This window comes from Macroventuria anomochaeta, assembly GCF_010093625.1.
Source record: "Macroventuria anomochaeta strain CBS 525.71 unplaced genomic scaffold BU25scaffold_24, whole genome shotgun sequence".
Taxonomy (NCBI): domain Eukaryota; kingdom Fungi; phylum Ascomycota; class Dothideomycetes; order Pleosporales; family Didymellaceae; genus Macroventuria; species Macroventuria anomochaeta.
In genome coordinates, this window is record NW_022985385.1 from 356,221 (window position 1) to 370,941 (window position 14,721).

At 52.0% G+C, this 14,721-nt stretch overlaps 5 protein-coding genes across 5 annotated transcripts; 1 reads left to right on the forward strand and 4 right to left on the reverse strand.

Moving 5' to 3' along the window:
• The first annotated feature begins 569 nt into the window (after positions 1-569).
• Positions 570-2,742, forward strand: BU25DRAFT_110762 (uncharacterized protein). The gene is made up of 3 exons (XM_033700339.1): positions 570-1,107; positions 1,206-1,866; positions 1,920-2,742. The coding sequence occupies exons 1-3, from the start codon at positions 782-784 to the stop codon at positions 2,574-2,576; spliced, it is 1,644 nt and encodes a 547-aa protein (XP_033559953.1). The 5' UTR covers positions 570-781; the 3' UTR covers positions 2,577-2,742.
• Positions 2,743-4,071: 1,329 nt separating this feature from the next.
• Positions 4,072-4,901, reverse strand: BU25DRAFT_110798 (uncharacterized protein). Its single transcript, XM_033700340.1, has one exon. It carries the CDS (start codon positions 4,622-4,624, stop codon positions 4,184-4,186), a length of 441 nt encoding a protein of 146 aa, XP_033559954.1. The 5' UTR covers positions 4,625-4,901; the 3' UTR covers positions 4,072-4,183.
• Positions 4,902-5,469: 568 nt separating this feature from the next.
• Positions 5,470-8,663, reverse strand: BU25DRAFT_110932 (uncharacterized protein). Its single transcript, XM_033700342.1, has one exon. It carries the CDS (start codon positions 8,399-8,401, stop codon positions 5,516-5,518), a length of 2,886 nt encoding a protein of 961 aa, XP_033559955.1. The 5' UTR covers positions 8,402-8,663; the 3' UTR covers positions 5,470-5,515.
• BU25DRAFT_473227 (GMC oxidoreductase) lies at positions 8,664-11,733 on the reverse strand. The gene is made up of 7 exons (XM_033710872.1): positions 11,048-11,733; positions 10,963-10,996; positions 10,654-10,915; positions 10,477-10,603; positions 10,177-10,415; positions 9,904-10,117; positions 8,664-9,854 (listed from the first exon to the last, which is right to left on the reverse strand). Exons 1-7 carry the CDS (start codon positions 11,238-11,240, stop codon positions 9,052-9,054), a joined length of 1,872 nt encoding a protein of 623 aa, XP_033559956.1. The 5' UTR covers positions 11,241-11,733; the 3' UTR covers positions 8,664-9,051.
• Positions 11,734-11,891: 158 nt separating this feature from the next.
• BU25DRAFT_423101 (acid protease) lies at positions 11,892-13,585 on the reverse strand (the record flags this gene model as incomplete). Its single annotated transcript, XM_033708190.1, has 3 exons — positions 11,892-12,889; positions 12,937-13,427; positions 13,479-13,585. 3 exons carry the CDS (start codon positions 13,583-13,585, stop codon positions 11,892-11,894), a joined length of 1,596 nt encoding a protein of 531 aa, XP_033559957.1.
• Positions 13,586-14,721: the final 1,136 nt, after the last annotated feature.

A 14,721-nucleotide genomic window follows, 5' to 3' on the forward strand; every position in this document is an offset into this window, starting at 1 on the left:
CCGTTGCGTGCAAATGCGAACTCCTGCGATCATCTTCGTTACACTTCGAGCATCCAACACGTGACTAAGCAATTCACTTTCTTAGCAATAGCACGTCAAGACTGTCTTCTATCTAGTCACAGTGCGTGCGCAAATAGAATTTATATGGTGACGACGATGGGCAGCGATGCAGCAGTGAGCAGGTCCAGACTCTTCCATCCTCGGCACGGGCCTTTTGTAGCCGCCGAAATACCTGCCCTTTCATCAAGTGACGAGACTACGAACGACTTTATACAGCGATCCTCAGGTCGACTCGACAGGTCCAGATCAGGCTGGTCATCAACACAAGAGCCAAGAAAATCAATGAAGCGCATTTGATCTTATCTTATCACAGACAGAGATCAATGCCTTTTGCACTTACCTGAAGCAGCTTGCGCAACAACACCAACGGAATCGCAGTACTACGTCACCTATCGTGGACTTATCTGAACCTCCGTTACATCTGCAGGACAGAACCTCGGTCCAGCTTTCCTCAATCAGCATCATCGCCGGGCTGTACCTTTCCCCTTCGCACAGCTTTCCACCGAACCCCACAAAATCTAACCCTGAACAGCCGGCACTCGACCCTGAACGATGCCTGCACCCCGCGATCTATCCATACTAAGCCACTGCAACGTCTTTCAAGGTTCAGTCACGATAAACATCTGCCGGCTTCGGATCAATTGACAAGCATCGTTTTAATTAAGATGGAGCGCACCGCCGCGCCGCTGCAATTGCGTGTGCGATCCCTCAATTCATCACAATGGTTGCATTCTCAAGGTTCTGCGCTGCGCTGACGCTGCTCGGACATGGCGTTACAGCAAGTCGAGCGCTCACGAAGCGCAATGATACCGAAAGCTACTCAACGAATTTGCTGCACGAGTCAATGGACTGGCTGGACATGTTCTACGACAATGAGCGAGGGTACCTGTTCAGTCTCGATTCGGCAACCTTGGTACACGAGACAAGATCAAGCGCATGGTATGCAGCGGGCTTGTTGGCGAGGAACGAGGCAGATGATGCCGAACAAGCTGTGCGCATCGTGACCAACATTATTGGAGGACAATTCAAGGATGAGAGTCAGCAATGGTAAGTGCTTTCAAACGCTAGAAGCAGGTCGATCACGCTGCAGCTTTTTCAATTAATACGTTCCAAAACGAAGATGTTGCAGCAGCTGATTGTTCCAGGTTTGGCGACTATGAAAAGTACCCCGAAGAGCCTACCGTAGGAACCGAGCAGTACGAGGCAAATATTTACAACTCGTGGGATCCAAACTGGCGCGGTTTCGTAGGCACAACATTCGCTCTCATGCTCGAAGAGTTCCCGCACCTCATACCGCAGGAAACACAGGACTACATGCTTGAGAGCTTGTTCAATAACACTATTGGAGACAGCTACCGCGTTGGTGGTGTCGACACCGACAACTTGTATCCAGCGTACAGCAATCCTTCTATCATGCGCGCATTTGTGTCTGGCTGGGTCGGCCGACGAGCCAACGATTCGAACATGACCACCGCAGGCGAGTTATACGCACAGGAAGTCATTGATCTTTTCAAACGAGACAACACTCTGTCAGAGTTTAACTCCGGCACCTATGCCGGCATTTCACTGTTTGCACTCACGCTTTGGGCGAAGTACCTGCCACAAGATAGCGTGATGGGTCAGTACGGCGGCGAGATGATCAAGTACACATGGACGTCACTGGGCGAATTGTACAACGCCAATCTGAAAAACGTTGCTGGACCCTGGGATCGCAGCTACGGATACGACATGAACAAATACCTCAGCATCCTCGCACTGCAGATGTGGACACTGGTCGGCAAAGACAGTGCACCCATGAACGCAAAGGTACGTTGATCACTTCAACCCCTCCGAAAAGATACGAACTGACTAGCCTCAAGCCATACGCCATGGGTCACAAGAACGATTTCGCCATCTCCCCACTCATCGCTATCCTCGCACCTTTCCACAACACGCTCATATCTAATAGCACTCTATCCGCGCTCACCGCCTTCCCCGGAACCCACAGCGTCAATACCTCCGCTTTTTCCCCTCCTTTCGACACCTACCCACGCAAAATCACCGCATGGATCAGCGATAACCTTACTATCGGCGCTGAGAGCTTCTCAGAGAACATCATCGGCGGCCCGGCAAAGAACCCAAGCTCTTTCAACCCAGCTGTCGTACAGTGGAGCAGAAAGGATGGCAGTGTCGGCTGGCTGAGTTTGTATGCGCAAGTGTATGCTCTGGATGCTGAAACTGGGGAGAACTACCTCAGTCTCTCATACCCACAAGGCAACTTCAGCAACGGCTTCTCATTCTTGGTTGGAACGAACAGCTGGACTGGGAGGCGCGACGTTGCTTCTTGGGCTGATGTTGAAGGCATCAGTGTCAATGTGACTGGTACGGTTGATCAGAACTACACCGTCACGTTCAATGGTGCGAATGGTGGAGCTGGAGATCCGATCAACGAGTTCGAGTTTTGGAACTTCACTTACCTGATGCCGCGGGGAAGTATGGAGGTGCCAAGGGTGAGGCTGGAGTTCGAACTAGAATAGTAAAAGAGGCACATTGGTAGGAACTATTACACTCATCATCAGATTAGGGTGGTGAAACGCCCGCCATCTTCTTTTTCGGACTGACTGAATATTAGTCTTCCCAGTTCGAACAAGTAGCCACAATCCAGCCCGTGATTGATCATGATCACGTTGTACCCGACCGGTCGGCTGAACTACTTGTACTCCGTAGTCAGCAAACTAGGCTAATGGGCTCTCACGGTCTCAGTCGCTTGTACTACAGCCATCCCTTGGTCATTCAGCTGGGCATCAGGGCCGCAGACATGGGCTATTGCAGAAACAACCTTACAAGCAAGCCAAAAACCTGACCTAAGTCAGGTTTGATCAACTCGACTCTCGCTATAGAAATTTGAACATGGTACCAAAGTCCCAGACCAGCTTGAGATACCTGTATAGCAGTGTGAAATAGAAAGATTGACTCGTGCTGTTTCCCATCTTAGGGACTTTTCCAGGCCGACAGAACGGATAAAGAAGTCGAACAAAGTCAGGATGATTGACCGACTGGCTTGTAGCGCAGCATAGGGATCGAAATTCGCTTTTGAAAAGCAGTATATATGATGCCGAAAGACTGTATACGGGATAGATGGCCCAATATATTCCTACGCTTCAGTACTTCCCTCCCATGTGTAACGAAGCGTGTTCGGCTTCCAAATGTGGCGGAGATCCTTGTCGGTCCAGCTCCTCCGGTCAAGGCTCGTTTCGATCTGCAACGCTCTCGAGCGAGAAAAAAATAACTTGAATGGAAGTGTGCCACCAATATGGAAAATTCAGACCGCGGAGAATACCGCTGTCTTGTTATAGGAACGAAACGACGTCGCTGTATGCATGCAAGCCTCACTCACCATCTGCAAGTCGGGCTCGGTCGGTGAGGTGTGGCTACACAACATGAAGGTGCGGCTGGCTTCTTAACAACGGCTTCAAACGAATACCCAAGAAGGTAATGGAGTACAAGAGCGCGACCTGGGCGTCCAACAGAGGCACTAATCACATGATTTGTTTTCCGCCAGGGTCAATATCCGGTTGAATAGGATTGTGGGGCACTGTAAGCGGGTAGGCGTGATTAGTCGTTGAGCTGATACCTCACGCACATCAACGTTGTCAGTCTGCATAGTGGAGGCTGATGGCGCACAGACGCTCAGGCACTGATGAGGGTTGTATGATTCTCGCACCTTGCCTCGTGAATGAACATGAGAACGGTTCAACAAACGGCAACGCGTTACTCCAAGCTCATCGTTGATATCAATTTCCTTCGAACATCACAGCTTTGTACCTGTGACAACAATTCTTTGCAAGATCGGTCTCCAGCTGAAGTGGCCGTTGAATCTGCCAACTCCTCAAGCGCAACCGACGGAACTAGCACCGTCCTTACCGGGATATCAGTACTCGTAGGCATCCTGGTCTTGCTAGTAGCACACCTGCAATTACGTAAATACCGCGGAAGGCTTGCTGAATGTCAGATGTACCATCACCTTGACGTGTTCGAACTCGAAGCTCAAAAGTCTGATGTACGCATGAACTCCTTCTACACTCCAAGAAGGCTGCAACTGGCCTAGGAGTAGATGATGCACTATCGCCTTGACCGTTCGTTTTCAAGTTGACACAGAGCGCGTACTGAAAGTGAAGATATTAACGGTGGACACGTTGCGAGTCCTTGTTGTGCGAAGACTGAACAATAGTGCCATGCGGGCGCTGGGCCTGGATGCCGATACGTCAAGGGAAAGCTCTGTTGAGACCCGAAGAGATGTGAATGCAGTAAAGCAGACATTGGAGACGCGGGAAGTAGGACAACGATTGTACCTACAACGATTGATGGATGGAAAAGATACTCGAAAAATGAATGATTCACGACCAGCGACCCAAGTATTACATCTAGATATCGGAATGTCTCCAAATTGTATATGGTGTCCGCGAGGCTGCTCATTGACAAGATATTGACAACAAACAAGGTCACAGGGTCGAAAGCTGCAGTGAACAATCAGCAGCCGTTTTAGAAGCCACAGAACCTGGGGGGGACGAGCCTGGGTATGCATGACAATTCTGCATACAAATGGCGTCCGCCGATAGGTGGAGCGCTAACAACCTACACAGCTAGCGTTCGTCTAGTGCGCCCGGCTGCATGTCTGTCCTTCATCTTGCAGCGATGATACGGACGAAATATAAAATCGCCTCCAAAAGTCGCAGCTCTTGTGTATCTCAACCTGTCAATCATCGTCGAAGCATTTCAATCTTGAATTTTTGACTTCATCGCCTACCACCTTTCGTTCAGGGCTACAGCCTTACAAATCGTAATTGGACCTACCATAACAGCATCATACGATGGACCATTTCGACACCGTCACCACCATGCTCGCAGGGCTATCGTCAGTAGTTGGCGTTCTCGCACTACTTGTGGCATATCTGCAATTGCGACATCATCGGCGACGACGTGGGTACGAGGTGTTCGAAATGGAGGCTTGAAGCGCACTTGTATGGATTCAACCTTCCGTCAACTAGGTTCTTGTATCTGGCGTGATGTTAGCAACACCGCGAGCAAAATGTTCGTGCTAGGGGCATGTGACTTTAGACTCGACTGGTGGACTATTGTATGGAAAACGACCGGGTAGGTAAAGGGGAGGAAATTGTGACGGGGCATCTATCGAGGCCTAAGTACATGAAATGCAAGGGGTATCGTTGGAATTGTGAAGTCGGGGGTATTAGGCAAGATGAGGAGAGTGAAGTAGCCGAAGCTAGGAAAAAAAGAGATTTGAACGCCGCCCATGCAAACACTGCTTGCATGTCCAGCAGGTGTCCGTCACTGATCCAGACGATCATCTCTCTGAAGTGTCCTTGAAACGCAGCACTTTCTTTGCTTGTGTGCGCTCCTTGTTGGCTCATTGTAGAGGGGTGATCGTTCCTTCTCATGATGCAGTCGTCGCGTGTACTCAGAACAACGGCGTAGGTCCAAGTCCAATCAATCCTTCGAAAGCGCTAACAGTACTAGTGATGACCTCAACAGCTTTAGCCGGCAAAGGACTGTCAGCACTCAGCAAGTTGATAGGCAGCATACCTAGCAGTACCCGCCCATTGCCGTAGGGTCCATAGCCATTGTGAACATTGCCGTATCCTTCTCCAAGGCCGACACCGTTGGCGTGCTCCCAGTCATGGAGCTGGCTCCAAATATGCCAGCAGTAGAGGACCATGAGGAAGTGGAGCAAGTAGTGGGCGGAAGCGGTAAGAAGTCCTTTTCCTTGCGCCACAGGGACGGCACCAGGGGTTGTGGGTGTGAAAGGGGGTGTTGTCGGCTTGGATGTTGTCAACTTCAGTGTTGTAGACTCGAGTGCTGGGGAGATGGACGTTGTGGTTGTGGATGCTGCGCATTGTAATTTCGCTGACTCTCCTATCGGTTCGTCCTCAAGTGGCCATGTTGCTGAGAGTTCGTCCAGGTTGGTAGTGCCAGAAGGCTCGGGAAGCTTGGCAAAGGCATCAATTGGGCTGCGTCTCCGTAGGCTCGAAGTTGCAATCTCAGGATCGGCGCCTAGGTTTTTGTGCCTGGAACTATTCAAGCTGGGACAAGGCGAGCCATATTGCCACCACAAGCTGTCGATGAAGTCTGCGCTCTTGCCCTCCGGCTTCGTGCCCTTGCGATTAGCTTTCGAATCCATCCGGTCAGATTTATCACAAGCCTGATGTGCATGAGGATCGGTGACGGAACCGCTGCTTGGATCCGGGTCAAGACTGACAAACGCATGTTTGAAAATGTTGGAAGTGAGTGTCTCCGTTTCAGGTGCCGCAAGAAGTGCCATGGTCGCAGGCTGAACCGGAGCATAGTTCAACGTCTCGCCGGCGTGCAAAGAAAGCTTCTGCGGTTCAGGTATAGTGGTTGATGCCGAAATAGCAGGCCCAGCAGGAGCATAGTCGAGAGCTGTCTGGACGTTGGAGATTAAGAGCGGCGCAATGCTGGGTTGAGACGGGGAGACAGATTCTACTGTAAGGTCGGACAGCGACAAGGTAGGAGCAGGTAACTCGGATGGTGAGATGGTAGGCTCAAACGGTGCATAGTCCAGAGCTTCGTTGATATCAGAAAAAGCGAGCGGTGCAGTTGCGGGCTCGATGGGCGAGATGCACAGAACTGTCTCCTCGAACAGAGACAATGTAGTAGCCACAGGCTTAGATGGTGCAAGATCTGCTACCGTGTCATTGTAGACGGACAACGTCGGTGCAGTGGGCTGGGCAGGCTGGATGCTCGAAACGCTGCTGACTGGGGAGCATTCCATAAAGGAGGCTGGGCGTCGCGGTGTAGTGGAGACAGCATCACTGACAGACACTGTCAATTTAGGCGCGGTCATGTCGTGGGGAGCAATGCTGATGATGTCACGCACAGCGGATAGCTCGAGACAGACTGAGTTCGTCGCAGACTCTTCGAAATCAGAAAGACCGCCGATGGACTGGTCATCATCGAGATCGAGCTCCTCGGCTAGTGATTTGTGGCTGGCAATGCTGATGTTGCGGTATGTAATCGGCCGTGGGATGTTCTCTTTGACTGGGTTGTGCGCCTGCCCTTCCTCGAGCCTGTTCTTAAGGATCTCGTTCTCTCGTTCAAGCTTTGCGATCCGTTCGTCCTTGACGGCCACGACGCGCGCGTGCTCCGTGCTTCCCTCGAGGTAGGTATCGACGTCGCCCTGAAGACGCGTGATTTGCTCGCTCGTTCCATCGGCGACGAGCTCCGTCTCAGCCACGAACGATTCTAGCGCATTGCGAGCTTCAGCTTCGCCCTCCTCCCTTTCCTTCAACGCCAGCAGTGTCTTGGTAAGACGCACTTCGAAGTCGTCGCGGTCGCGGGCCAGGGCTTTGCGCTCGGCCTCTTTCGCTGCAAGATCGGCGAGAAGGTGGTCGTTGATTTCGCTGAGGTGAGCGACGGTGTCCTTTTGGTGCGCGAGGGCTTTGTCGAGTTTCGCGTTGTCGTTGCGGGCCGTTTTGAGATCTGTTTTGGCTTCGGAAGCCTCTTCTTTCATCTGCTGGAGTTCTGTTGTAGCGTCATCAAGGCGGTCTCTGACCCGCTGCAGCTCGGCTTGCTGTTCGGCGATCGTTGTGTTTGCATCTTCAGTCGCGGCCTGGAGGCGGTTGTCGAAGTCGTTGTGGAGGCTGTTGAGAAGGTCCTTGTGGTTCTGGAGATCGATGTCGAGGTTCGCGTTGCGGTTGCGGACCGTCTCGAGCTCCTCCTCAGTCTCACCAGCCTCTTCCTTCAGCTGCTGAAGTCCTGCTTTGGCTTCTTCGAGCCGATCTTGAACGTCCTGCAGCTCCTTCTCTAGCTTCTCGTTCACTGTATTGGCTTCTTCGGACGCAGCGTGGAATCGTGCTTCGAACTCGTCCTTGAGCTCCTGCAGGACGCGCTCACTGTCGCCGCGGTTGGTGCTGGTGTCACCGAGGCTCTCTGACGCGTTGTCTGGGAGACCCTTGCATGTCTCAAGCTCGACCTGCAGCTTCCCGATCTCCTGCTTCGACTCGCTCAACAGCTTCTCTGCCTTGTCTTGACTTGACACCGAAGCTTGCGACATGTTGGAAGTGTTGCGGACAGCATCGAGCGCCTCGCGGGCGACTCTTTCAGCGATTTGAGCGCGCTTCGTCTCTCTTTGAGAGTCCTGCACTTGATTCTTGGCAGCCGCTAGCGTCTGCGCTACGCCATTTGCGTCTTCGAGATCCTGCACCTTGGGCTGCAACACCACGACATGCTGCTTCAACCGGGCCAGCTCTGCCCGCAGACTGGCATCGGAGGAGCGTAGCTGAGGGACATTGGGTCCAGTGAAGGCGAATGGGTTCGGTTCGGGCATGCCGGCGAAGGAATGGAGGATATTGACGGGCCGGCCGCGGTGGTGACGGAACAAAGGGTTTGTGTCAATAAAGGGGTTTGTACAGAGAGGTGCGTCGATGAAAAGGCGAGAGTCAAAAGTAAAATTCGAGTATGTGATGATGAGGCCGAGTCGCTGGGTGATTGGTAGTGTCCAGCAGGCGGCGCGCCGCTATTGTTGAGCAAGCAGAGCTCACATCGACGTGAAGGCCAGTGTTCTCAATCGCTGAACACCACCTTCTTCCCCTGGAACGGGTTCTTCCTTTGTGCCCTGCTCCTACCAGCCTCCGGCTTCCCCCGTCTCCCTCAGCCACTTCTCCGGATTTTCAATCGCCCTTGGACACCCAGCTTGCTCAGGCGCATGCCGCTCAGTGCTCACGCTGCCCAAGTGTACCTCACCGTTCTGTCCGGCTGGCAGACAGACAACGTTCAGCTCCGCAGTCATGTTGCACAGGCTCTGGAACACCTCAGAACCATCGACAATCTAAGCTGGCTTCGAACACTGGCATGGCTGTTATGTGTAACTGGCTGTCTCGCTACCGAAGAGCAAGAAGCATGATTTCGCGACGTAGCCAATGCATCAGGCGGGCTCGACATGCACAATCGAAGAGGTTATCAAACTTGACTATGCCTTTACGACATCTCAATAGCCCCACCAACGCCCTTAATGATATCTGCCGCTCTCTCCGCCACAGCATACACAGTCGTCATTATGTGGCTCGCCGGCAGAATCGGGAACACACTCGCGTCCACAACCCTCAATCCCTCAATTCCATACACCTTCAACTCCCCATCCACAACACCACCCTCGTCCCTCTTGCCGATCTTACAGCTTCCAGCAGGATGCCACAGTGTACTCGCGCTGTTCTTGATGTACTGATCGATATCGGCATCACTGGTCACATTCGCACCGGGCACGACTTCAAAGGGGTTGAGCTCAGCAATAGAAGGTTGGGCAACGAGGCGGCGGGCGAAGCGCACAGCTTCACGAAGCAGAACCGTGTCAAGTGGATTGCGCAAGAATCCGGCGTCGGCGATGGGCGCGTCGAATATGCTGCTCGAGGGCGCTTTGACGCTGCCGCGCGAGTACGGGTGCTGTAGGCCGAGGAACAAAACACCGTCTGCCCAGATGACTTCGAGGAAGGCGGAGTCGTTGGCTAAAAGTTTGGAATTGAGGGAGTGGTAGGAGGCTGCGTAGCCAGCGGCGACTTCGGTTGGGGCGTCAGATGGTAGGGAGAGTGAGGCGTTAGATGCGAGGGCTGCGGCGTGGATGGAGGCGCTCGTGTTGGTGTAGATTGAGAGTGGGAGGAAGAGGAGGAAGTCGCCCGATGGAGAGGTTAGAGGACCACGTTTCTCAGTGTCGTATTGTGCGCGGGCTTCGGCGGCGAATGTGGCATTTGAAGTCAGTTCGCTAGCCAGTGTGATGGTGGTATTGACTTGGTGCTTTGTCAGCTTGATTTGCGCTGTTGGGGCTGCATCACGTACCGGAGTTGGCCACCATCACATAGACATGATCGTGCAGACTCTGACCAACTGCTGGCAAATCCACAACCGTGGGAATATCGATGCTCGAGAGAAGCGCAGGATCACCAATGCCGGATACTTGCAACAGCTGGGGCGTATGCAGAGATCCAGCGGCTACGACAACTTCTCGCTTTGCCTTCACAGACTGGATCGTTGCGTTCGATGAAGTAGCAAACTGTACACGAAATGTCAGTTAAACATGTTTCGTTGAGCGAATGGCGTTCTTGCCTCAACACCGGTAGCCTTGAGCGTGCTGTTAGCGCATGTCAAGATCCGAGTCGCCTGATGATCAGCAATGAGGTGAAAGTTCTCTCTCGTTGCAGCAGTGTCGTAGTAAGCTTCATCCGCAGACGAGCGCCTGTAATCGATAGGGTCCATGTTATGAGGTGTGAAGTAACCACCAATTGCATTTCCGTTAGCTTGGTCCTTGGGAATCGGGATGTTGAGGCTGCTGGTTGCTTCGACCAGATTTTCTGTTTGTCGTTAGCTTGGCGAACTCATGTTGGAGGAAAGAAAACGCCATCTTGCACTTACTTGTCGTAGGCCAAATGTACGGAGAGTAAGTCGAGTGCATGTAGCCGTCATAACCATGGGCATCATCATCCCACGTGATGTTGTATTCCTCCCGAATTTCGTCTACGGGCGGGGAGAAGATCTCATTCTGCACTTGTAAGTCATCAAAGCAAGCACGTCCCCTGTAAATAGACTGACCTTTTTGAAGTATGGCAGCAAGCTCTCCCAGTCCCATCGTTCGTTGCCGAGCGTCTCCCAGCCATCGTAGTCTGACTTCGAGCCGCGATCAAACACCATGCGGTTCAGCTTCGTAGAGCCACCAACAATCTTGCCCTGAGAGATCGAAATGTTGCGGCCGCCCAGGTACTCACTTGCAGCATAAGTCGTGTTCCAGTCATACTTCGTGCTGACGGCTCCGCCTGCTAGACCAGGGATGGTGACGAACTCTTCGTTCTGGTCGCTGTAGGTCTGTCAGTATCGCGCATGGATAATGCCGGTGTGATGTACAATTGGCCAGCTTCGATGACAAGAACAGTCGTGCCTGATAGGTGTCAGTGAGTGCTGAGATACGGATGACCATGCTATGACTTACTGGGCTGTTCAGACAGACGATTCGCGACGGTCAAACCAGATGCACCTCCTCCGACAATCACATAGTCGTACTCTTCAAGGAGCTCATCTGCTCGAGACACCAGTCGGCCATTGAAAAGAGGGTGAGCGAGAACGCTGGATGTAGACAGTGCAAGTGTCCACGACACCAGGCTACACTTGGCCATCAATAACATGTAGAAAGAGAGACGAAAGACAAAGGATTGTAGGAAGGCTGCAGTCTTTAGCCGCAATGTTCAGCTGTATATGTATTACCGTCGTGCATATCGCACGTGTTTATATAGTCCAGCATCACGTTCCGCCGTAATGCGCCCGCTGCAGGGTGGCTTGCATATGCCGTGTTGGTGGTTACATCTTGCATCTAAGCGAAAGCGTCCACATCGTACCTTACAAGGCCGTTGTGTCGCCAGTATCTTGCTCATAGTACCTTCGTATTTGGTGTTCTTCAGGAACCGTAATAGCGCCGATCATGCGTTCGTAGTGTTTACAACTGCCGATGATCGTTGCTAATAGATTAATCCTGGGGCTGTGCAGCGGGAGCGCGGATCTAAACCCCCGAGCAATACCGAAGCGTGGAAAACAAGGCTGTGACGTAGGATTCCGAAACAAAAGCAGGAATGGAATTGGGGAGAGTACCCGAGGCTGTCGGTTCTATTGTCACGTGTAGTTGGCGGCTAAATGCAGCATCATGTTGACCGTTCAATGTTCGGTGTTTTCAGTTCTGTTGTTCCGCATCTGCGACCTCGTCCGAGCAGGTCCGACCGTGACTGTCCGGGAGTGAGTCAAAGACTCAATGTGATCGGCCTTTTCGATTGTGTCATACCATCTCAATGGGTGTCGTGATTTGCAGAAAGCTCGTGGACAACGTTGTTTCCTTCGAGTTCAGGGACCGGCGCTTGAGAACCAGCAACCTCTTGACTAGCCTTAGGAGCTGGAAGCTCAGTCTTCTCTTTCGCAGGAACCTCTACCCAAGGCTTTGCGTTTCCATCCAGCTCAGCCTTTTCGATCTGTCCTTGTTCTTGCCGAATTTGCTCTGTGCGGAAGAAGCCCCATCGCTTCTTCCAAGCAACGATGAAGCCAATTGCGATGAGGACGAGGACAGCAACCCCAACGCCTATTCCAGCAGATGCTCCGGTCGACAGAGTACTGGATCTCTGAGCAGTAGAGTCAAGATTGCCATCTGAAGAGCCTGGATTTGAGCTCGTGGTGTTCGATGTGGAGTTGTTCAGAGCAGGAATTGCTATGATGCGGGTCGAGCCACCCTCTGGGTACGCTTGGCTGAGATTGAAAGTGGCACGCTCGTAGTCAACAACGATGTAGGTTTCTTGCAGGAACGCTCGACCAAGCACATACTGTGATGGGTTTGAGGCACGCTTCAAGGGAAAGTAGCGAGACGAGGTTCCATTTCCGAAAGGATTGGAAGCCGTTAGATCGAAAGCGGCGTAAGGCAACGAGTAGCTGACAGTTCTAGTAGCGCCTTCACGAACTGTGAAGTTGACCGTCTCGTTTGATGACTGTAATGAACTGTGTTTGGCATCATCCAGGAGGTAAAGCTCCGCAGTTTTGTTCCAAACCAGCCCAAATGTTGTTTCAAAGACCGCACAAGCCTCTATGGGTAACCATATCTGGGGCAATGTGGAGTCGATATAAAAAGTGGCTCCCGCCTTCCACACTGCTTGAGATCCTGAAAAGGAAATCGAGTCTACTGACACAAACAGCGTGTTGTTCATGGAGCTTGGCATCTGAATCGATATCATTGTGCTGGGATCAAACCGCGAGGCGTCGTATCCACCCAGTATCAGACTACCATATGAGTCCCCTTGAGCTGGTGAGCTGGTGTGCAAATTCCTCTGGAACAGGATAAAGGCTTACGTGACACAGATCCTGCAGTATAACTGAATGAGAGACTTGGAATTGCTTTTGCCTCTTGACGCAAGCTCGTGAGTAGGGAGGGTACTGTAAAACCCGAAACCCCCACCTCACCAGCGGACAGCCCAAATATACCTGTCGTAAAGCTAGGTAGGGAAGTTAAGATAACGAAAATGTCGGAGGGAACATCTCGGGCTGAGTTACCGAGGTATACAGCATCTTTTCCCCACAAGGCTCCGAGCGTGGCATTCCCAATGGCCATGGTCTTGGAGATAAAGTCGGGAAGGGGTAGACTATATATGCCAGTATCTTGCCAAGTGCTGGAACTATTGCGGTCGAACGTCGTTCGTCCAGGGCATGAGTTTAACTTGCACAGTTCTGTCTCAACTGGCAGGATAAACGCAGGTGAATTCAGTCCAGGGATGCCTTGAAATGCTTGAAAAGGCTTGCCAACACCCAGATTGAAGGTTGACCAAGGCCCGTCTAGACCGTTCCTGATCTCAAGTCAGCATGCAAATGGAAATACCAACCCAGACATAACATACCACTCACCGCTCGGCGCGACAACGATTGGTACATCCGCAACTGTTTGTGCATGGACCCACGCGACAAAGATCGTAGTCAGCGCAATCTTACGGTTCCGACAAGCCATTTCAAAGGAAGACAAGTCGTGACTGAGTTGACACGAGGTCGACCGCGGGATTCGCACTTCATATCATTTTCGCAAGGCCGTTCGCTCCTTCTATAATGGCAATTACCCAGGGTCATACAGCATGTAAGCTGCAGGTACCCAATGACAAGCTTTCCCAAATATATCATACATGCGGCCCCCAACTTGAAGGGTTTCATCTCGAACGGGACACCTAACCTTGTCGGCTCAAAGGAAAACAATAAGGTCCGCGGAAAGTTGTGAACCTGTGTCATACCCGAGACCATTCCTGTGGCCACTCTGAGCGACTGTAGAACATCAATGCCGTAGCTCGTAAGCTCAGTAAGGCCAGCGCTGTGCCGCACTCGTAGATAAGCCATCTGGTTGTTCAATGAGATTTCTGCGATTACCTGTATGCGTAATGCGCAGGAGCTTAGATGCACCGTTGGAGTGTGTGAAGTGTGTAAGAGTGACGGAGCTAGAGCACCTAGCCCACATTCGGCCAATCACAACCATTCACACCGCATATGTCGTCATCGTGTCTCGTTATTAGGCCCATGCTAGTCATGTACTCCTTCCACCTCCGTGATAGGCTACGATCCTATAGCTTTCTCGACTCTATTCGTTCACTGGCTGCGCCACCCTTTTCTTCTCTATGGCTTCCACTCTCGGTTTGACGTCAGCATGCATCTCAGCCTTGTCGAAAAGATCTTGTTCCTGACGCTTCTTGGGGAAGAACCACCATCCTCTCTTTCAAGCAAGAAGTAGCACGACGACTGATAGGAGCGCTAGTGCGGCCCCAACTGCAATGCCCGCATATGCACATGGGGAGTGGGGCTGACTTGGATCGCTTTCATCTCGGCCGGGGGTATACGTCGTATTGTAGATGGTGACGATGTTTTCCGGATTTCCTGTTCTGGCCTGTGAAGCGAGACTTGAGTGTCACTGCGCAACGTAAATGCAGCCAATGCATCGAGATTATGGAAGAAACAAATCTGGAAAAACCTGGTCGTGCATTGTCGTGAGACGATAGCGCACCAATCAGACCCGACGATCGGCAATCACCAACAGCATAAGCTGCAGGAAGGTGCAGGGACGAGCCGTTTATACACGCCTTGGCAGGCGATTCCGCTAATGAT

Excerpts from the sequence above, each read along its gene's own strand:
- BU25DRAFT_473227 (XM_033710872.1), bottom strand. The coding sequence starts at position 11,240 with ATGTTATTGATGGCCAAGTGTAGCCTGGTGTCGTGGACACTTGCACTG. Across the intron at positions 10,604-10,653 it reads TGCTGCCATACTTCAAAAAG|AATGAGATCTTCTCCCCGCC; the intron begins GTCAGTCTATTT and ends TTACAAGTGCAG. Across the intron at positions 9,855-9,903 it reads TGTGATGGTGGCCAACTCCG|TCAATACCACCATCACACTG; the intron begins GTACGTGATGCA and ends CAAAGCACCAAG.
- BU25DRAFT_110932 (XM_033700342.1), bottom strand. The coding sequence starts at position 8,401 with ATGCCCGAACCGAACCCATTCGCCTTCACTGGACCCAATGTCCCTCAG.
- BU25DRAFT_110762 (XM_033700339.1), top strand. The coding sequence starts at position 782 with ATGGTTGCATTCTCAAGGTTCTGCGCTGCGCTGACGCTGCTCGGACAT. Across the intron at positions 1,108-1,205 it reads AAGGATGAGAGTCAGCAATG|GTTTGGCGACTATGAAAAGT; the intron begins GTAAGTGCTTTC and ends TGATTGTTCCAG. Across the intron at positions 1,867-1,919 it reads GTGCACCCATGAACGCAAAG|CCATACGCCATGGGTCACAA; the intron begins GTACGTTGATCA and ends ACTAGCCTCAAG.
- BU25DRAFT_110798 (XM_033700340.1), bottom strand. The coding sequence starts at position 4,624 with ATGCATACCCAGGCTCGTCCCCCCCAGGTTCTGTGGCTTCTAAAACGG.